General features: G+C 41.0%; 1 protein-coding gene across 1 annotated transcript in view; it reads left to right on the plus strand.

Annotated features, from left to right (window-relative positions):
* The window catches only part of LOC127659143 (diacylglycerol kinase beta), a 172,456-nt gene that overhangs the window by 16,527 nt on the left and 133,647 nt on the right, over positions 1-22,282 (plus strand). The window contains exons 3-6 of the mRNA XM_052148814.1: positions 3,937-4,307; positions 13,911-13,987; positions 16,170-16,190; positions 20,075-20,228. Of these exons, the coding sequence (XP_052004774.1) occupies positions 4,247-4,307; positions 13,911-13,987; positions 16,170-16,190; positions 20,075-20,228 (313 nt within the window). The 5' untranslated portion in view covers positions 3,937-4,246. The remainder of the gene's footprint in view (positions 1-3,936; positions 4,308-13,910; positions 13,988-16,169; positions 16,191-20,074; positions 20,229-22,282) is intronic.

The raw sequence follows: 22,282 nt of genomic DNA on the forward strand, positions 1-22,282 counted from the left end.
CCTCTTATTAATAGATACAAAGTTTAAAGCTGTTTATGCTCACAGTACACAGTAATGTCAACATTTTAATGTGTAATTTATTATTTCCACACTATCAGACAGGCTTGTGTGATTCTACATAATTGCATTGATCATTTCATTATACAACGATAATCATCGGTAATCAAACTGAATCCAAAGCAATGTTTCAATTAGTATCTCATTTCCCCAGCTTTGCTGTGCTTTTACCCAACTTGGTGGGTTGCATTTAAAAGCATATTTTTTTAAGGCATCAAAGAAAACATGTATATAAAAAACTGCTCATGTATTATCTGTTTGTTAATAATGAATTATGAACTGATTATAGACATGGAATTTGGAACATTCCATTCAGATGTTCAACATAATGTTGACATGCACATATATTATGGGCATCATGTATAGTTTTGATAAGCCTGTGCCAGACTAAAAACAAGTATTGATTACATTGGTCCTGAAATAAATATATAGATCACACATACAATGTAATCAGACATAATGACATAATGAGTCTGGCCATGTACACTCCCCAAGAAGGTTGAATAAATAATCAATTTTGAAACAGAATTATAGGCAGGATTCCACCTTGTGATTATCCCTGCTTTTCTTTGTCTGTTTCAACAGTTAAATCTATGCCAAGCTCTTTATCTTTATTTATCCACAACAGATTGCCATGTTTCCCATTTATTTTCCCATACATTCTAAATTCTCCATTTGTGCTGTTCAAATTTTTTTGCTTCATTTTAGTTACACCTTGGGATTTTACATATTTTTCACAGAAGTGAGTTTGCCTGAATGAAGCTCAAGGATCAAGAGACGGAAAAAAAAAAGCAATAGTGTGCAAAGGTGTTTTTTTTTCTTCCAAAAATCGTTCTCCTTATCATGTCCCTTTCACATGTTTAAACAGTTTTTTCTCTATACAAAAATAAATAAATAAAAATAAATAAAATAACAAAATATTTATCACTCATTGCTTTTTAAACCAGTGGACATGAACTTACCTGCCATGCTGTCCGTCATGGCAGCCCTATAAACTTTATAGATCATTGTCTTTTTACTCTGTCTCTTCTTCTCATCAAAGCAAATTCTCATGCGTCAGCTTCTTACAGAGATTTTATGTCAGATTTTCACTCCCTGTGGAAGTGCTGGCAAACTGCAGTTGATTTTTGTCTCCGCTTAAACTCATCGAGAGTGTCTGCACAGGGCAAAATGCGGAATGAGAGTGAGAAACAGAGACAGGACACGATTATTCTGCAGAGACCGAGAGAAAGAGAGACAATTGATTGGTGCAGCATGCTGAGCACAGAAGCAGGCCAAGCTCATGTGAGTCATTTACTGAGTGGCCCTTTGAACTCAGAGCTACATGGAGAACCAAAGCTATCCTTTTTGGGTGAAGTGGAGCAAAGAAAATCCCAACTTTAAGGCAAACTCTAGAGGAGACACATGTGTAATTACAAGAGTCTTTCTCAGGAGAAAAATCTGAGACGCAGGATACTATAGAAGAAGTCTCCATTTGCTCTTAATGTAAATTCTGTCTGACAGAAACAACTGAGATATTAAAGAAATATATGTGCTATTGGGGTTAGGCTTGGGGTTGATTCTTTTTTCATGCAGAATCAGAAAAATGTCCCTATGATTATTGGTCTATATCTGCATTTTTTTAAATATAAATACGGCTACCGTAATTTCCGGACTATTGAGCGCACCTGAATATAAGCCGCACCCACTAATTTATTTTATTTTATTTTATTTTAAACATAAATAAGCCGCACCTGTCTATAAGCCACAGGTGCCTACCGGTACATTGAAACAAATGAACTTTACACAGGCTTTAACGAAACACGGCTTGTAACAAAAATAAATATGCTTTAACGAAACACGACTTGTAACAAAAATAAATATGCTTTAACGAAACACGACTTGTAACAAAAATAAATAGGCTTTAACGAAACACGGTGTGGCAGCGGGGGCGTGGTCAAGCGCCCGTCCGGGAGAGAAAAGCGGTAAGGGCGCTTACATCAAATGCTGAAAACTGTCACACTGGTGCCAGTGTGACAGTTTTCCCAAGAAGGACACGTGAAGCAGGGCACTTGACGTTCCAGGTAAGGCTTTTAATGGCCACAGCAATCTTTACAATCAATTTTACAAAGTTTCTCAATTCTTGGTCTTCTATGCGCCAACACTAGACTGACGTGTGTCTGTCTGTCACTCTCTCTGCTGCCTTTTTATGCCGCTCTCCCCACGCTTACTGAAATTAGACACAGGTGTTAGACATTAGCTCAGGTGTAAGCGCCCTTACCGCTTTTCTCTCCCGGATAGGTGCTTGACCACGCCCCCGCTGCCACACACAGCTTGTAACAAAAAATAAAAAATTTGCAGTAAACAGTAGCCTAGCAAGAAAGTCATTGGTCACTATCTTCCTCCTCTTGTGCACATGAAACCACTGAAGTCATCTCCATCGTTGTCGGAGTTGAATAGCCTCAGCTTTAGTTGTCTTTTTGCACTGAGTCAATTCATCACGCTGCTGTTTCCAACGTCTCCCGTGCAGCAGCTCTATTTCCTTTTCCAACAGCCAGATCAATCGCCTTCAACTTGAAAGCTGCATCATATGTGTTTCTCCGTGTCTTGAGGGTGACAAAATGACTACCGTAATCAGAATGATGGGAAGTTTGAGCGCGCTCGATTTAATCTAAACAGTAAACAAAAAAGTTGTTTGACCTTAACCCGTTTGGCAATATCACTGGTCTAATGAAAGCTTCATGCCGCCAAAAAACTGAGCACGTCACAAAATGTTTTTTTTTTTTTTTTTAAATAAAATTTGAAAGCGGGAAAAATCCAGATATTAGCCGCGTCGTTGTTTAAGCAGCGAGGTTCAAAGCGTGGGAAAAAAGTTGCGGCTTATAGTCCGGAAATTACGGTACTCATTCCACAATAGTTTTTGTCTCTTCGTGCATATTTCTCAACACAACATGTGTGAGTGGCAGGGTAACTTAAAGGGGGTCACAGAGTGGATGCTTATGGCAGACGACATGGTGTTCTAAATAATTATTTTCTATGAATGTACTTACACCGCCGCTCGGCGTCTGTCAGCTGTGTCAAGCTACGGCTTCAGAGGCTGCTCAAAATTCTGCAGCGCTGATATACACTGTATGATATATTTTGTATATATATCTTTTGTGCAGCCAACACAATGTATTTTAAGTAATAAGTATGTGTTTTTGAGGTTTGATAACTTAGAGAACTTGCATAATAAATGTCACCATTTCTGTTGTATAATAAACATCATAATTTCTAATCGTTCAGTTTGCGCAGTTACTCCAGTTTCATACACTAACCAGAAAATCATCAATGTCACTTTGTTCATTCTTGAAGAAGTAAAAAAAGCTTTGCGTGTGTATGGTGACTAGATTCACAACTTTGGACTGCCACATGCACTGCATCAACGAGTCCTGTGTGACAGTGATACCTGTGCTTTGTCATACCCGCAACGCTCCGCTTCTCCTCTGGTGTGCGAACTGATTCAGTAGATGTTATATCACCCCCTTGTGGTCTCCCTAAGCTATTACGCCAGATTTTATAGAAGGAAAGGCCAACTGACAGTGAATTGGAGAGCACACAATCAGGCTTCTAATTAAAATGTTGGCTAATGTTAATATACAGTATCAATGCCTCAAAAATGTTTAGATTAAATAACTTGATGATCATTAATCTATGTTTTATGGCATTCCTAGCTATTGTCATTTGTTGATGTATGTTTGCAACATACCTGGAATGTCAGAGATTTAGTGATACTTACAGTATGCTTGACCTGATACAGTGTATATTTAATAACCTTAAGTCAACTCTGAGGCATTACTAATACTGTTTTAATCTTCTCTCTCTCTCTCTCTCTCTCTCTTTCTCTCTCTCTCTTAATAGATCGCTCCGGTTGATAGGTCATAAGTTGAGTCTCACCATTATAGTCTGTGTGCACCTGTCACCTCCCCATCGTGGAGCTCCTCAAATCACAGCTCCTACTAGTGCCGTGGCATGGCACACACCTCACCTTGACCCTCATCCTTGGGCCCCTCCCTTGTTTTGCCACTATACGCCAGAGACGCCTCTTCGCCATCTGCTCATAAAGGAAGCAGTTAAGATGCTGCCAGATCGCCCCATCTCATTCTCATACCTCACCTGACGATAATCACCTCAATTCCCCCTGCTTGCCTCACGTGCTCCAACCGGTGAGATGGGAGACTGGGTGTGTCTGAGCCCGGCTGAGTTCTCCCAGCTTCAGCAGTACAGTGAGTGTGAGTATCTGAGCTCAACACAAGAACCATCTCCTCTGATCTCACATAGACTGCCTGTTTGATTGGAATTGATTTTGGTGCTGCTAGGTGGTTAAGAATGGGTGAGAGGTTTTATCAGTCTATTTAGTTGGTTCTTGGCCATTATTTACGATGTGCCAGTCCACTCACCTGTTTATGGTGATGTTTTATTCAATATGTTATTTAGGGAGATGTTTCGGGATCTGTAAACCTTGTGAGGCCCACCAACAGCAATTTTACGAAGCACTGATGGGAATGTAGTCTATATTGACAGAAGTTATTAATGTGTTGCCAGTGCTCTCTGCATCTCTATTTATTAGCAACATTTAATGCAGCTATTGATGCCTTCATTGAAATTGACTCAAGTATGAGTTAAAGTAGCTCATGAGAAAAATACTTAAGTAAAAGTATTAAATTAACTGATTTAAAATTTACTTTAGTATCAAAAGTTAAAAAGTGTATTGCATAAATTACCAAAAAGCTAATTATACCCATGGTGACGTATTTGATTGGCAGTGTGGTCCTGGAGTTTATATTAGGAGGAGTTAACTCTTGAACTGCTCTGACCAGTCAGTTAGCGAGTAAATGTACTACTCATCTAGTGCAAAATAAAGTAAACAACATGAATTAAAGGGACAGTTTGCCTAAAATGAAAATTCTCACACCCACATGCCATTTCAGATTTATTTATTCTGCAGAACACAAATTAAGATTTTTAGAAGAATATTTCAGCTCTGTGGGTCCTCACAATGCAAGTGAATGGTGGCCAGAACTTTGAAGTTCCAAAAAGCATATAAAGGCAGCAAAAATGTTACACATAAGACACTTCTGAATTGATCCAGTTGAATTTGGATGAGACTAACTAAATTGTGACTAAATTGTAACTCATTTTCACTGTACATCTTGCTTGAATCTCACTTACATCTTCATTTGTGTTATGCAGAAGAAAGAAAGTCATACACATCTGGAACGGTATTAGGGGGAGTAAATGATGAGAGAATTTTCATTTTTGGATTAACTATCCCTTTATTGGTGCGTTTAATCACATCAGAATGATCACAGTACATGATTAGCGCAAATGAACAGCACCACAAAGTCATAAATCCAGTTAGATTTTCTTTGAATACCATTTTTCTGAGAGGGGGCATATCCATTTAAGAAGCATGGTAAGAATAAAGCAAACTGGTGACTGGACAGTTTAGATTGAATTCATTTCTTGTGCTATTGATGAAGAATAGCCTGAAGCTTGCCAGAAAATAAAAATAATTTAGCTAGTTTATAGGCTATGAGGTGACAGGCTTGTGCAAAAAAAAAATAGCCTGGTTGCCCACCAGTAAATGTGACCAACACAAGAATGATGAAAATAAGACACACCTAATGTACATGTATTTACATTGGTGAAAGTGAAAAAGATAAAAAAAAATGGCAAAACAGGCACATTCTGTCCAACTAAATCACTTTAACACTCATTACTTCACAATTACGACCTTGTATGAACTTCCCAGGAGGACTTGAACGCAGTTTAGCCTAAACCACAACATAACTGAAATAGTGTACCTTAGCAACCACCCAGAATAACCTAGTAACAACATACTGTATATCATCAATGTGCTAAAAGCAAAGAAAACACTCTAGTTTATAAAATAAATATTGTCTGTTACAAATTTTCATGAGCGCTGTTAATTATTTATACACATTGTGTCATACCTTGGTTAAATATAGAAGGTAGCCTAAACACATTTGATCGACTTTCATATGCCGATAGCACGTATCTTCATCATTATTTCACAGCTTCATAATGTTTAAGCCAAATTTGTCAAAGTAATTCGCCAAAAAAAAAAACATATTTAAACATACATGAGCAGTTTCTTGTCTTCCCTAGTGGAGACAGATGACAGATTTTGATTCAGATTCATGATTCAGGAAACAAATCATTCAGACCGCTTTTTGAATCTTTTTGATCAGTCCAAATTAATCAAATGTAAAAAATCTGACTCAAATGATTCTTTCATGATTAGACAAAACTATTGAAGATCTCCATGCAATTTACATGTATAACTATGTTATTTTTTGGTGTTTTCAGTTGCAAAGTAACGAAACTGTCTGGAGAAATATATGAGTAATTTTCACTTCAAAATGTAGTGAGGTAAACACAGCTGCTAACTAAATAAATAAATAAATTCCCACCTGATCTGTTCTGGTCTCCTGGCTGCCCCCTGATCTGCTCCCTGACCTTGCCATGTTCCTCTGCTCTCCTTGCCCCTTGTGCTGAGCGGGGACTCGTCTTGGTCTCCAGGCCGTCTGCCTGATCTGCTCTGGTCCCCTTGATCTCCTGGCCGTCTGCCTGATCTGCTCTGGTCTCCTGGCCACCCTTCTGGTCAGCTCTGGTCCCCCTGGTCTCCTGGCCGTCTCCCAGATCTGCCCTGGTTTCCTGGCCATCTCCCGGATCTGTTCTGGTCCCCTTGGTCTCCTGGCCGCCTGCCTGATCTGCTCTGGTCCCCTTGGTCTCCTGGCCGACCACCTGATCAGATCTGGTCTCCTGGCCGTCCTCCTGATCTGCTCTGATCCCCTTGGTCTTCAGGCTGTCTGCCTGATCTGCTCTGGTCCCCTTGGTCTCCTGGCCATCCGTCTGGTCTGCTCTGGTCTCCCTGGTCTCCTGGCTCAACCCCAGATCTTCACTGGTCTCCTGGCCGTCTCCCAGATCTGCCCCCCCACACACGAGCCTCATGTTTTCCCCTTTACTCAATGGACGATTTATTTTTTTGCTTTTTTGGAGTGTCTGTAATCTGCTCCTTAAAGCGGGGGCTCTGTCATATTCCCTGTTGTCTTTTGTGTTTGTATTTTTATGTTGAAATTCTTGTTTAGTTCCTGTTTCCTGTTAGTTTTGTTTTTATAAAACATTATACCCTCCAGTCTAAGAGGTTTCACTTGTTTTTCCTCAATCAAGTACCGCGGAGTGCCAGATGAGCCATGAAGTATTCAATGTTTTGATTTGAAATGACCATTCGTACAACTTGTTTCATACTGTTCTAAATAAACTTTGTAGTCAAGGCCTGTAATTCTTCGAAACAATTTGGGGGTGATGGATGTTCTTTTTTTTACTGAAATGACTACATATTCTCACAGTATACTCACTTATTGCAGTCCGCCAATAATATTAATTATAAAAAGAGAGAACTTGGTGTCATTTTAAGAGGTTGCCTGTAAAATTCCAAATGGAGCATCTTTGTGAAGTTAATTGGCTTGTGGGATGCTGGTTATAAATCTAAATAGTCATAAAGTAAAGATAATTACTTATGTTTTGCTGGGGGGAACCTCAGGTAACAGATTTGATTAAAAAACCTTGTGGAATAAGGGAATATTGAATAATCAGTAAGAAATGCTCACCCTGAATTCTGTCAGCATGCCATTTTTATGGTATAAAGCCTTTAAAAATAGCACATATTATGTGGAGTATATTCTTGGATTTTGGACACATTTCCATTAAGAATTAAGCAGGTGAAAAATTAAACATACATTTTTTAATTACCACTGATGGATTGCCTGTCCCTGATATAGCACAGATTTGAACATCACTGTAAATGAATTGTTTGTGAAATGCAGAATTTCCATGTCTCTTCAGTTTGGAAAGGAAAAGATCTATTTGCAACCCTGTCTGAATTCTTCCTTTTGTATGATTTCTTCATAGAGTTCAGGTCTGTCCTCATGTGGCAGGAGTGCTTGTATGTGTGTTTGTATTGGCACTTTTCCACTACATGTTACTTTTCGACTTGCCTCAACACTACTCGCTTTACTTTTCTGAGCTTGCATTTCCACTGCAGTTTAGTGCTGCATCAACGTGGGTGGGATTATAGGCTGATCGTCATAGTTGTACCGCCTCTACTGCCGGTACATAATTTTAAACATGACACAAACTGACCAAAACAATTACACAACTGCTAGCTGTCAGCTAATAGCTCATTGTGCTGCATAAAGCAGTGGTGATTTTTTTTAGACAAGTGTAACGGACGAGACTTCCAAGTGTTAAATTGTCCTGGTTGTTTTAGAAGCAAGCTTCCAGTAGCTGGTCAACTAAATAAAGTGAATCTTTCAAGCAGAGTATAGAGATAATGTAACAAAATGTACTATCCTCCATCGTGGCTGCGTCCAGGGATTTCTCCCTCCCATTGCTCGCCTGTTTAGCTAGCGTCCATTTGGTTGAACCACTTCCACTTTTCCTTGATGGTTCTGTAGTCACAAGTTTCTTTTACTTTTCCCTACACTGTTAGTAGGTCTGGTGGTAGACGTGTCCGGCCAACAGCTGAGACACTTCCTGAGAGACTTTATTGTTTCGGTCATCGTTAACGAGTGGACTGTCTGCGCCTCGTTTATTGACCACTGTGTTGCACACAGACATTTCTTTTTTCACAATTAGAAATTATACTGCTATCGCTGTTACTAACTTTAATACTAGCGGGTAGATGTAACGTGTCGGAAATCCAGTGACGCTCGTAGTGACGATTCTCCCTGACCAATCAGTGATCTGCAGGATTTTGACATCACATTTAGTATCGGCTTGGCTCGCTTGGAACCTCGACCGAGGTGGTACTAAAAAAAAGTCAGGTACCAGGTACTATCCACAGTGGAAAACCCCAAAATAGCAAGCAGAGTCGAGTTTAGTCGAGTTGTACCATGCAGTGGAAAAGCCCCATATGTGCCTGTCTCCAAGCAATGTGTAGGCTCAGCTAGGTGCTGAGGACTTTGATTCCATGGTGTTAATAATCAGTGGAATAAATTTGTCATCTCCCTGTAAAGAGCTGTTAATTGAAACTCCACTCACATTGGTAGCAATAAGATCCCCCTCTATTAAAACACCAAGTCGGTTACTAAGAGGATGTGTTCACTGCCCACAGAAGCCACAAGGAGCTAGGAGTTTGGTGGCAGTCTTTAAATCAATTATGATTTTTTTAAGTTTAACACATAGATCAGCAGTGAATGTCAGACCTTCACAGTCCAAGACCTCAGATTTATTGTGCCTGTTTGACATTACGCTGGATGTATGCAGATCTGAAACCATACAATCAGCTCATACACATTGATTGATAATAAAAATGTCTTCTAATCTTTCCTATCACAAAATCATCAGATGCTTTGTTCTAGGTTTTACCTGTTGAGGGAAGACTAATTTTATGCTGAGATTAGACTGTGGGTGCACTTTGGTTTTCAGTCATGAGTTTCGGTCACATTGCCTGGCACCCCCAACAATTTTTCCTTTAAACAGTGTGTTCACTACTCTGTAAAAATGTTAAAAAGATTTTTTTAAATGCTACAGTAAAAAAAATATTTTGTTATATTAGTTAGTATTGAGTTAATGTTTGCATTATTTTAGTGTTATGTTAGCCTGATTGTGTTTTGTATTTGTATGTCTAACACTGTGTGCTGTCTATACATGTTTATAGCTATGGCTCATGGAAAGGTCCTATTTTGTTGTAGGATATTTTGGTTGATGTAAATGTACACATTTACAGTAAATTTATAATGGAATTATTTGCATTCGACAACCATTATAAGAAAGATAAATGACAAACAATTTGACCATTAAAACTTGTAATACAACGGATTGTTGTATCTGCTCATAATTTCTATGAGGGCCAGAGCATGGAGGATGAGGAGCTGAAGAAGAAGTAGAGCACGGAGCAAGAGAAGAATGCAAGGTGTTGTCCAGGCTGGTCTTTTAACCCATCTGGTTTGTGCACACCCCAAAGAGGCTCTAAGCCAATCATAGGTGGCTTTTCAGAGGTCCCATGGTTGAAGTGTCCCCCCTCAAGATAATTAATTGATGGGCTTTGTTCAGAGGTTTGTTAATTTGCCGCTCAAAAACTGAACATCTAATCATGAATTTTACAAGAAAACTATAACTGCAAATAACCTGAAAATACTACACAACATAATTCTGGAATTTAAGTGACAATCAATTACATACCAAACATTTGTACTTTCTTTTTAAATTACAGTTACAATTCAGTTATAATGCATGATAAAACTTTCTACGAATTTGTTTTTTATTTTTAACACAGATAATACATTACACATTTTGAAAAACAATGTTCAGGGTTATCATCTGCATAAGATGCATTTGTCCATAGTTGTAGTATAATCCACACGTGTATTTGGATTGTAGTGAAATAGAAAAGGCCTTGATCCATGTCAACTGTTCATGAATGAAGTTTCATGTGAGCTGGTGAGCTGGAAACATACTTTATGATTAGAATATTACTTTTAAATGTGGAGAGTTGGTTATATTGGAGAACACAAGGTTTCCAACAATAGGTTTCTCTGGTGATCATGAACAGGGCAGTCCCTCAGCAAATGGCCAGTCATGTGAGTTAGTTTGGGGGGGTTTATCTGATTAACAACAAAGACAGATTAGCTTCACTGTGCCTTTCCCACTGTTCTGCACTGTTTTTATGGCAGTTAAGATTTGCCAGATGCATGACACCCACACTTGCTGGCACCAGTCCAGATATTTTTATATCTCAGGAGAAAGTCAGAGTAGATTCTGTATTTAAATCATTATGTGTAGAATTGTTAAATTTCTCCTATATTTCTCGCTATATTGAAAGCACTACAACTAAAAATTATATGATGTTTTACCTTGTGAATTTCATTTCAGATGATTGCAACACACTCCAAAAAAGATAGGACAGTCAAGTGTTTACCATTGTGAAACACATCTTCTAATAATAACTTTTAAGCATTTAGGCACCGGAGACACAAGTTTGTTAAGCGTTGAATTTTCCCCCATTCATCCATTATGTAGGTCTTCAGCTGTACAGTTGTACAGAGTCTTCATTGCCGTATGGTGTGCTTCAAAATGCACCACATCAGGGGATTTAATCTGAGGGTATGCACAGAAATCTGCCTAATAAACCTTATATCTAGGGGGGTCTGGGGGCATGCTCCAGTGGGAGATTTATTTATTTATTTTGCAAAAAACAACACCAAAGCATTCAATTCTGGTGACTTTGAGATAAGCTTTTTTTTTTCCTTGAGTATGAGTAGTATTCATGTAACTATTGGCTAAACCATTTCTTCCAGTAACCGTTCTGAACACACATAGACATTTGTTTCAGTTGATTGTTGGTAAATTTCCACTGTATCCAGCGCTGTTTGTTCTGCATTCGTAAATATCCCGATACTGTTTTTTGAGGAATCTGCTCCAAATAATTCAATGAGAGAGTGGTCAGAACTAATTGTTCTGAATCACAAATAGATTCAGACCATTGTGCAAAGCCTGTTTGGCCAATTCACTGAAAAGAACCAACTCAAAATAATTATTAATTTGCAAATTGGGCATTGCTAGTTCTTTTAAACAGCCAACAGAAATACAGGACACATTTCATGAATGGTGAAATATTCTGAGGGTAAAAAATGCAGTCGGAGCGCACGTCTGTATGGCCGTACAGCTGCAGGCTTCACTGCACCACATATTCTCAATTGGAGATGGTCAGGACACATACGTATGGCCGTACAGCTGCAAGCTTCACTGCACCACATATTCTCAATTGGAGATGGTCAGGACTCCAGACAGGCCAATCTAGCACCCGTACTCTCTGCTTATTTGGCCAGTATGTGGTTTGAAGTTGTCCTGCTGAAAATGCTGGGACATCCCTGGAATAGACAGTGCTGGATGGCAGTATATGCTGCTCCAAAATGTTTACATATCTGTCTGCTTTAATGGTGCCCTTAAAGGTGTGTGAGTTGCCCATGCCGTGGGCACTGACACACCCCTGGCCCATACAGACACTGGCTTTTTGACCTGATGCTGATAACAGCTTGGGCAGTCCTTTTCCTCTTTGGCCCAGAGAACACGGTGGTAGTGTTTTTCAAAAACTATTTTAAATGTGGACTCTTTATACCAAAAAACATGGTTCCACTGTTCTACTTTCCATCTAATATGAGACTGAGCCCAGAGAAGTCAGCAGCGCTTCTGAACAGTGTTGATGTAGGGCTTCTGCTTTGCATTGTAAAGTCTTAACTTGCATCTGTGGATGCAGCAGCAAATGTTTTTTACTAACAAAGGTTTGCTAAAGTAATCCCAAGGCCATGTTCATGAAATCCGTTACAGATGAATGATGTTTTTTTAAGACAGTGATGTCTGAGGAATCAGAGATCACATGCATCCAGAAATGGTTTTCGTCTTGCCCTTTACGCACCGAGATTTGGCCAGATTCCTTGAATATTTGAACTATATTGTGCACTGTAAAGGGTGAAATGCCCCAAATCCTTCCAATTTGTCTTTGGGGAACATTGTTCTCAAAGTGCTGGATGGATTATTTGCTGAAGCATCTGTTGGCAAATTGACATGTCTCAATGATTAATGATCCTTGCTCTTGAAGGACTAGGCTGTTTTTGGAGGCTCCTTATATACTAGGACATGATTGCCTCACCTGTTGAACATCTCCTGTTTTACATTGCCTTGTCATTTCAACTCGTCAAATTGTTTTTAGTCTTAAATTGCCCCTGTCTCAACTTTTTGGAGCGCGTTGTAATCATCTGATTTTAAATGACTGTACATTAAAAAAAACAAGGTAAAACATCATACAATGTTTAGTTGTAGTGATTTTAATATAGCAAAAGATGAATATAATTTACAAATAACTCCTTTTAGCTTTTATTATTAGCATTTTTCATACTGACCCCTTTTGAAATTGGGGTTGTATATTTAAAAAATATAAAGCAGATTTAAGTAGTTAAGTTGGCATATTGCAATTACAGTATAACATCATTATAGTTATCGATTTATCAGTTAAGATTGGTAAGACCTCTGGCTCTTGGATCCTCTTGGAAAAAAGAATTACAATGTCTGGAACATTACCATATGACGAATGGTGCATCTTGAGAATATGCTTGATGCTGTGTTCATTTGATTCACAGAAGATGCTTTTGAGATATAGCTCTAATTTTAGTTTTTTTTTTTCTTTGCAAACAACTTAAACAAGTAGCTAGAGTGAATATCTGAACCCTAAATAAATTGATTAATATATTAACTGGATGGAAGGCAGTACATGAAAGTATAGTAAGTACTGGCTGTTACTGTAAGCTTTTATGCAACAGTGCTTTAAACAGGAAGCTAATGTTGAGTAATTTATGAAATGAATAATGAAAATAGTCTGGATGAACTGTTGCGTGTCGCAGATCGACGCACAGACTGATAGCCTGTCTGGAACTGAAACGACACAAACACAGACAAACAGTGTGATACAAACAGTAAAGCGTTCTCCGTGCTTTTATACTTAATATCGGCACTCTTAAAAGGCTTCCCAATCAGATTAGAGGACCGAAACTAACTGTTTTAATATACATTATTAATGGCTGACACATTTACGAGTTCTTAGACAATAATAACAAAAAATACTGTAGATAATTTGCTTACAGTGATGTTTTGCGTCAATGTTCATTTGAAATCAACATGTTAACATAATGTCCAGTATATAAGACAATTCCAAACAGCTTTTGCTTCAAAAACAAACCAAGAAGTTCCCCATTAATTCATATACTGTACTGTATATCCAACTAATTTACTTTCTTTTATCCCTTGCACAGATTCCTCCAAGAAGCTTAAAGATGTGCTGGGAGAGTTTCATGGAAATGGTGTCCTCTCCAAGTACAACCCTGAGCAGGTACAGGTATATTATTACCACAGGAGATGATCTCACCTGATTAAATTATCTGTTTAGAGGCACTGAAGCCTCTGGCTGTGATTTGACAAAACAGCCCAATACGACCTGACTCAGGCCCCAAGTCATTACAGGAAATGCTTAGACATCCGCTCCTGGAATGGAGGTGCCCAGATAACTCCTCCTATTAGAGAAGGTCCACATTGACATCATAAAGCCCATGCATCACGTTGCCGTGACAACAGAGGCCAGCATGCAGCCGCATCTATAATTTGCTTTATGGAGTGTCGCCATTATATTTCTCTGCTCTCCTCCACACTGACATAAATAAGAAGCTGCTCAGGGTTTGGCGCCACAGGTGGTGACCCAAAGCTTTTGCTCAATCAATACAGTATCAGCCCTGGTGCAGTTAAGCTGACGCCACTTTGGCTGTGGTGCGACATTACATTCTTCTCATCCTTCAATAGTTCTGTTGTGGCCGCACCTGTAAATCTCAAGCCAGGAAAGTAACACAAAATGGTGGTGACATGCCATCAGTGCCACTGTACTACCGGCTTTTGATGACAGAGCGCTATATATTTCACTCATGTATAAAGGTCAACCAGCTCCTTTAAGTGTCTTTACAAAATGAATTTAACAGCATAAGAATGGGCACCAGGGAAAGATTAAATAAATTGTTCACTGTTTACACCACTACAGGGCTTGTTTCAGTGTTGAAAGTCAGACAGTATGTTCCCTTAACAACTACACGGTTGTAACTAGTAGTGGTTACACTACTTCTTACACCACCAAATTATATAAACACATTTTTGAATACTGAGATAGTTACTTAAAGGGATTGTTCACCCAAAAATGAAAATTCTAATATAATGTATTCACCCTTATGTTGTTCCAGACCAGTATGACAATTTCCTCTGTGGTACAGAAAAGGAAGTGTTGGGCAGAATTTTAGCCTCAGTCACTTTTCACTTCCATTGAATGGAAAAACATGAAATGAAAGTGAATGGTGACTGCGGCTTCCTTTTATGTTCCACAGAGGAAAAAAGTCATACAGGCATAAGGGTGAGTAAATTAGGATAGAATTGTAATTTCTGGGTTAAATATTAGATTATCTGTGAAAAAACATTAATGCAAACACCTTCCTGTTTTTGGTGTACATCTGCCATAGGTTTGTATTCCTTCAAATGTGGCATGCCACTGCATACAAGTTCCTCTCTTCCACCTCTAATTCCTTCTCTCTCACATCTCTTGCCATTCTATCCATGTTTGCCGTAATGGCTTTTTGCCATTAATAGAGTTTAATTTTAGCAACAGGTTGGGGAGTTTCTAAAGAAGGAAATCTAATAAATCCAGTTTCCTTCATTACTGATTTGCTGATTCGTTTTTTTGTTTTTTTCTCAACCTCATGTTGTTCCAAACTTCAATGCTGTTATTTTTCCTTTGGAACGCAAAAGGAAGAATGCACATGCTCCTCTTTTCCATTCAACGTGAGTTCCTTTTGATCTCATGCTGTCAGAAATGTTATAAAATCACAATGAAAGCAGTCCATGTGATTTATGTGCTAGATTCCAAGAATTCTGTAGCTATACAATAACTTTGTGTTAGAAACAGGCAAAATTTATAGCTGTTATTCACTTCCACTGCAGTTCTCAAATCAAATGTCCAACCTGCACCATATTTGATTTGAGAGCTGCAGGGGAGTATACAGTACAGAACTGTGCATGAGTCATATCATATTATTATTTATTTTATTTTATTTTTTTGGAGCCTGACAGATTGTAGTCAGTATGGAATTTCAAGTGAAGGTGAAGAGCTGCTTAAAGATTATTCAAAATTCTCTGTATTGCACTGAAAAAATAACAGCATATAGATTTGGAACAACATGGGGTTGAGTAAATTATTCATTTAAATTTAAAGTAAGTCAGGATTATGCAAATAAATCAGTAAATTGCAATGCCACTAAACCTGCAAAACAGTATAAAGTATGACACTGGTGTGCTAATTTCATACAACTTTAAATGTGGAATATAATGTGTTTGGCGAATTCAATGAAGTGTCAGAGGAACAGAGGATATGAAAGGTAACACCATTCACTGAAACCTTCCCTCTACACCTACGACCACTACAGTATCTATAACCCCCTCTCTCCCTCTACCCTCTCCATATATCTCTGACTGCCACACAGAAGCCAGATGTTTTCAACCAAGTAAGCTATTACCTTATGGGTTTGCATGTTCTGTGGTTCGGTGTGTCTACAGACTGCATGCCCCAACATAATCTGCCAATCCCACAAACTGTCTAACAACAAAGTCACGCTCAGGTCATAATGTCTTCTAAAGGTTAAAGGTCGTGGCAAGTGTTTTCAGTGTGAGCTATATGTCTGTGCTACTTTCAGTTCCTGTGGATATTATATTAATGGCCTCCTTGTCATGGTGTTTTTGTAACCTCAGATGATTTTATGTTTTTCTGAATAGCCAAAATGTGCAAATGTGTTATGTGTTTTTACTTGGGCCATCACATTAAAGTGCTAATTTGGTACAATTTATGCATTAGCTCAAATTGAAAGCAGTTTAACAATTCATGACCCATATTCCATAATAAAGAATTTTCCTACTTTTTTACTAATATCTGAACAAAGTTTTTCAAAGTTGAGCTACTTTCAACTAGATAAAGATTTTTTAAAATGTGGTACTTATGAGGAAAAAAAGTGCAACACAACTTAGACCAACTACACAATTGTGCAGATGGAATGCAAGAATGCATTCGGTGTTTGACCCTTAAGTCTGCCTCTAACAGATTCACAAACGCAATTGCAAAATGGATTGCTTTTGGACTGTAGGCTTGTTAGGAATGAGGCAGCGAGGAGAGAGGATCTAAATGCAGGCTTTATTTATTAAACAAACACAAAAGGAAAAACCCTCGATGGGGAAACAAACATAAACTAAGAACTCAGGCAGGGAAACACAGATCAGGCTTGACAACATTCAACGAACGACAAGGAGTGAACAAAAAGCAGGGCTTAAATAACCAGGGAGTGATGACTGAATTAGACACTGGTGAGAACAATGAACAAAATGGCAGTGGTGATGGCAGGTGGATTCTGGGAAGTGTAGTACATTTAACAATGACAAGTGAAACCCAGGGCAGACCACAAGGGAATCGTGACATAGCCCCCCCCTCAAAAGGAGCGGCTTCCAGACACTCCTCAGAGAAAAAAAAAAATAAATGAAAAAAAATTGTCCAAGGAGTGAGGGGGGGGAGCAAACAGACAGACCAGAGGAGCACAAGGGGCAAACAGACAGACCAAGGGAGTACAAGGGGAAAACAGGCAGTCCAAGGGAGTACAAGGGGCAGACAGGCAGTCCAAGGAGGCACAGGGGGCAGACAGGAAGTCCAAGGAGGCACAAATGGTAAGGACAGGTTCAGGTGGTCTGGGAGCTGGCCACCAGGCAAGGATAGGTTCAGGAGGCCTGGGAGCTGGCCACAGGGCGAGGACAGGTTTGGGGAACCTGGGAGGAGGCCACAGGACGGGAACAGGGTCAGGTGGTCTGGGAGCTGGCCACCGGGCAAGAACAGGGTCAGGAGGCCTGGGAGCTGGCCACCCGTCAGGAACAGGGTCAGGGGCCCTGGGAGGAGGCCACAGGACAGGGACTGGATCAGGGGGCCTGGGAGGAGGCCACAGGACAGGGGCCGGGTCAGGAGGCCTGGAGGAGGCCCTAGAGGCGGTGACCTGGAAGGCTTGGGAGGCGGAGCCGTAGGGGGCTTGGGAGGCGGAGCCGTAGGGGGCTCGGGAGGCTCTGAGGGCGGAGCCGTAGGAGGCTCGAGAGGCAGAGCTGTAGAAGGCTCTGGAGGCAGAACTGAGGGAGGCTCAGGAGGCAGAACTGAGGGAGGCTCAGGAGGCAGAACTGAGGGAGGCTCAGGAGGCAGAACTGAGGGAGGCTCAGGAGGCAGAACTGAGGGAGGCTCAGGAGGCGAAGCCCTGGAAGGCTCTGGAGGGGGAGCCGTAGGAGGCTCGGGAGGCGGAGCCGAGGAAAGTGGTGCCGTAGGAGGCTCTAGAGGCGGAGGCCTGGAGGGCTCCGGAGGAGGAGCCGTAGGAGGCTTGAGAGGCGGACCCCTGGAAGGCTCGAGAGGCGGACCCCTGGAAGGCTCAAGAGGCTCGAGAGGCGGAGCCCTGAGAGGCTCGAGAGGCAGAGCCCTGAGAGGCTCGAGAGGCGGAGCCCCGAGAGGCTCGAGAGGCGGAGCCCCGAGAGGCTCGAGAGGCGGAGCCCCGAGAGGCTCGAGAGGCGGAGCTCTGGAAAGCCTGGGAGGCGGAGCTCTGGAAAGCCTGGGAGGCGGAGCTCTGGAAAGCCTGGGAGGCGGAGCTCTGGAAAGCCTGGGAGGCGGAGCTCTGGAAAGCTCGGGAGGCGGAGCTCTGGAAAGCTCGGGAGGCGGAGCTCTGGAAAGCTCGGGAGGCGGAGCTCTGGAAAGCTCGGGAGGCGGAGCTCTGGAAAGCTCGGGAGGCTCGGAAGGCGGAGCTCTGGAAAGCTCGGGAGGCTCGGAAGGCGGAGCTCTGGAAAGCTCGGGAGGCTCGGAAGGCGGAGCTCTGGAAAGCTCGGGAGGCTCGGAAGGCGGAGCTCTGGAAAGCTCGGGAGGCTCGGAAGGCGGAGCTCTGGAAAGCTCGGGAAGCTCGGGAGGAGCAGCCCTGGGAGGCTCGGGAGGAGGAGCCCTGGGTACTGGCTCTTGGACGGTCAAGGCTACAGGCGCTGGCTCAGGGACATCGGAGGCTACAGGCGCTGGCTCACTGACATCGGAGGCTACAGGCGCTGGTTCACTGACCTTCGGGGCTGCAGGCATTGGCTGGTTGGCCGTGGTTAGCGGAGGCTGGAGAGCAGAGGCCTTTCTTCTCCTCCTCCTCCGGGCGGATGAAGTTAGCAGCGCTGGTTCTTTGACCACGGCAGGCGTGGGGGTTGGCTCACTCACCGTGGCTGGAGAGGAAAGCCCAGAGGAGGGAGCTGGGATCTGGAGAGGTGGTTCCCTGGCAGCGAACTCCTCCAAGACGAGTCCCACGTACTCCCGCCAGGTGCAGTCTCCGGGAGTTCCCACCACTGGTGTTTGGGAACACCGAACCGGTACGCCACCTTCAGAGTGTGGTCATCCCAGCCGGTGCAACTGGCCACGTTGGTGAAAAAGTAGGAGAACTCCCGGACAGTCAAGTCCGCCTGTGTCAGCTCCATGAGGAACCCTGCTAGATCCATAGTTGGTCGTTCGTTCTGTTAGGAATGAGGCAGCGAGGAGAGAGGATCTAAATGCAGGCTTCTTTATTTATTAAACAAACACAAAACAAACACAAAGGAAAAACCCTCGATGGGGAAACAAACATAAACTAAGAACTCAGGCAGGGAAACACAGATCAGGCTTGACAACATTCAACAAACGACAAGGAGTGAACAAAAAGCAGGGCTTAAATAACCAGGGAGTGATGACTGAATTAGACACAGGTGAGAACAATGAACAAAATGGCAGTGGTGATGGCAGGTGGATTTTGGGAAGTGTAGTACATTTAACAATGACAAGTGAAACCCAGGGCAGACAACAAGGGAATCGTGACAAGGCTAGTGCTTGGCTAATGTGCAAAGATGTAGAAATAAACAATATGTATAGTCATCTAAGGACGCTTTTTGTCAATTTAATGCTAAACTCATCTGCCACAATACTGTAATGTTTTTGAATAATCTTAATTTGCGTGCATTTATCAGCAAATATTGATATACAGAAAATATCTTTAATTGCCGTTAGTACATTTAATTAATAACAAGCATATCTTGTTATTGTTTCAGTTTAATGTTGCAATCAATTGATAGCCCTAGTTTTTACTGTTCTTAATGTATGACAGTTGTCCACCTCTGTATTTTTGTTGCCATGTGTCATAATGAAGGTCCTTTCATCACAATGAAATGCTTGAACACATCATTCATATCCAGATAGAGGGACATTGTCTCTTTTGCTGAAAACATACAGATGGAGGAGGCTACATATTCATGGTCAGGCTTTTAATAGTTTAAAAGGCTTCCAGTTCTTTTTTCTAATCATCTCTCCACTTGCGTCTTGCAGCCCATTGATTACGAGGGCTTCCAGCTTTTCATGACCACCTACCTGGAGAATAACATCCCGGAGGAATTGTGCAAACACCTCTTTACCTCCTTCAAGAGCAAGACTGGTGAAGGCAGCTCCCCTGACAGTTCTCGTTCTGGAGCAGGCATGCTGGGTAAAAAGTCTATTTAAATGCCTTCATACTATCATTAACAGGCCCGTAAATGTGAATATTTCATATTCACTTAAACAGTGCTATGGGTTCTCTGAAATAAGATGTCTCTTTTTCTGAAGTTACTGTTTTTTGCTGCTACTGTATAAATGTTTTGAGCTTATGAGTATTGTAAAAGAAAGCAATAACTTATGAGATGCTGTGTGTTACAGTAATTTTTTGTTATTCCAATACAATACAATTTTAGTTTTTGTTCTTACCAGCCATGACAAATACCGAGCAGCAGGACATTTTGTCGATCGCTTGGTTTCTATATCTGTGGCATTGGACTGGGTAGCCCCGCCCAGGGCTGGACTGGTAATCTGGCATACCGGGCATTTTCCCAGTGGGCCGACGCACTTTGGGGCCAATCAGGGGTGGACTGGCCATCAAGAGAACCAAGCGGGCCAGTGGGTCGGCCACGAAATGGGCCGAATGGGCCGCGATAAGCTAAAATGTGCAGCTGCGTTATGCAGAACGGACCACAAAACGGTGCCGCGATATGCTGAAAAGTCTCAACAACTTTTGGCTCAACATTTGGGCCAGTTGCTATGTAAAATCCAGGGCCGATTTCTCTTCCCTGTCCAGTCCAGCCCTGGCCCCACCCACTTTAATCTCTCATTAGTCTAAAATCCTACTCTTCATAACTGTACATTAAAGGAATGTTCTGGGTTCAGTACAAGTTCAGTCAATAGTATTTGTGGCATAATGTTGATTACCACAGAAAACTATTTTAACTACCACTCATTTATTTAAAGTAGTTACAGAAAGGCACTTACATTAGAAGTGAATGGGCCCAGTACATTAACGCTTTGATACACATCGTTTTAAAAGTGTAGCCGCAAGATGTAAATGTTATATGTGATTTCAGTTTGATAAAATTGCTGATTAACCTTATCTGGGTAAAGTTATATTCAAAACCAGAATTACAGGATTTGTTGTCATGAATATGTAATATTGGTGATAACTTTACACAGAAAAGGTTACTGAGCAATTTTATTACTTTAAAATCATGTAAGCATTTAAAATGCTTACATATTGTGGTTATACTTTGTAGACTGGCCCTTTTCACTTCCATTGTTAGTGCATTACCTTAACTGTGATTTTTGCTTTTCTCTGTTAAAAAAGGACAAGTCCAAATAATGATTTTGTGGACATTAACATTATGCCACAAATTAATTATTCTATAATAATTATTCTGAAACCGGAACATTCCTTTAAACTTTAAATATATTTTGATTGGCTGTGATCATGATGTAATGCACAGCAGTTTTGTGTCCAGGGTGAATAGAAACTTGTCATGTTTCCAACCACTGGTTAAGACAGTATAACTATAGGCTGTTTATGGTTGCCAAGCAACATTGCAACTTTTTGAATTAATATAGAACTTGTGATCACAGGTGTGCATGTATCAGCATTTTACCACTGCTTTGCAGCTTGTTCAGTCGGAATCTTGAGTCAAAACTGTTTTATTTTACCCCTGTCTGTGCAGAAACACCATCACACTTTGATGCACATCTCTTCACTTGAATAAGGATACACATTACCACTCTGTTTGTAAACCTGCATAGAACAAACAATCAGCCTCATGACTATAATAATGAACCGGCAGACGTATTAAGGCCTCGAACTCGCGACTCCAGGGGTGGTAGTCAGCGTCAATAATCGCTGAGCTACCCTGGCTTTGTATATTTTGTATATTTAATCCAATTATGTGTAAAAATTTCAAAAATGTTGTACAATCAAATAATGACTCAAGAAGTCCCTCAAGAAGGAGATGTTGGCAATATTATTTCCGGTTCATTCCTCATACTGGAAATGGAAAGAAGAGTCCATCGCGGGAGGGATAGCGGGATACAGTATTCCACGTAGTGTGCTCTGGTTGAAATCTGCATATTTTGGCAAATATAGCAGATTATCCATGCATTTAGAGTAATTGCATAATATGCAAAATATGCATTCTGCATACTGCAAAAATAGTACATTTAGTTACAGTCAGGTCCATAAATATTGGGACA

Source organism: Xyrauchen texanus, chromosome 18, assembly GCF_025860055.1.
Source record: "Xyrauchen texanus isolate HMW12.3.18 chromosome 18, RBS_HiC_50CHRs, whole genome shotgun sequence".
NCBI classification, from domain to species: domain Eukaryota; kingdom Metazoa; phylum Chordata; class Actinopteri; order Cypriniformes; family Catostomidae; genus Xyrauchen; species Xyrauchen texanus.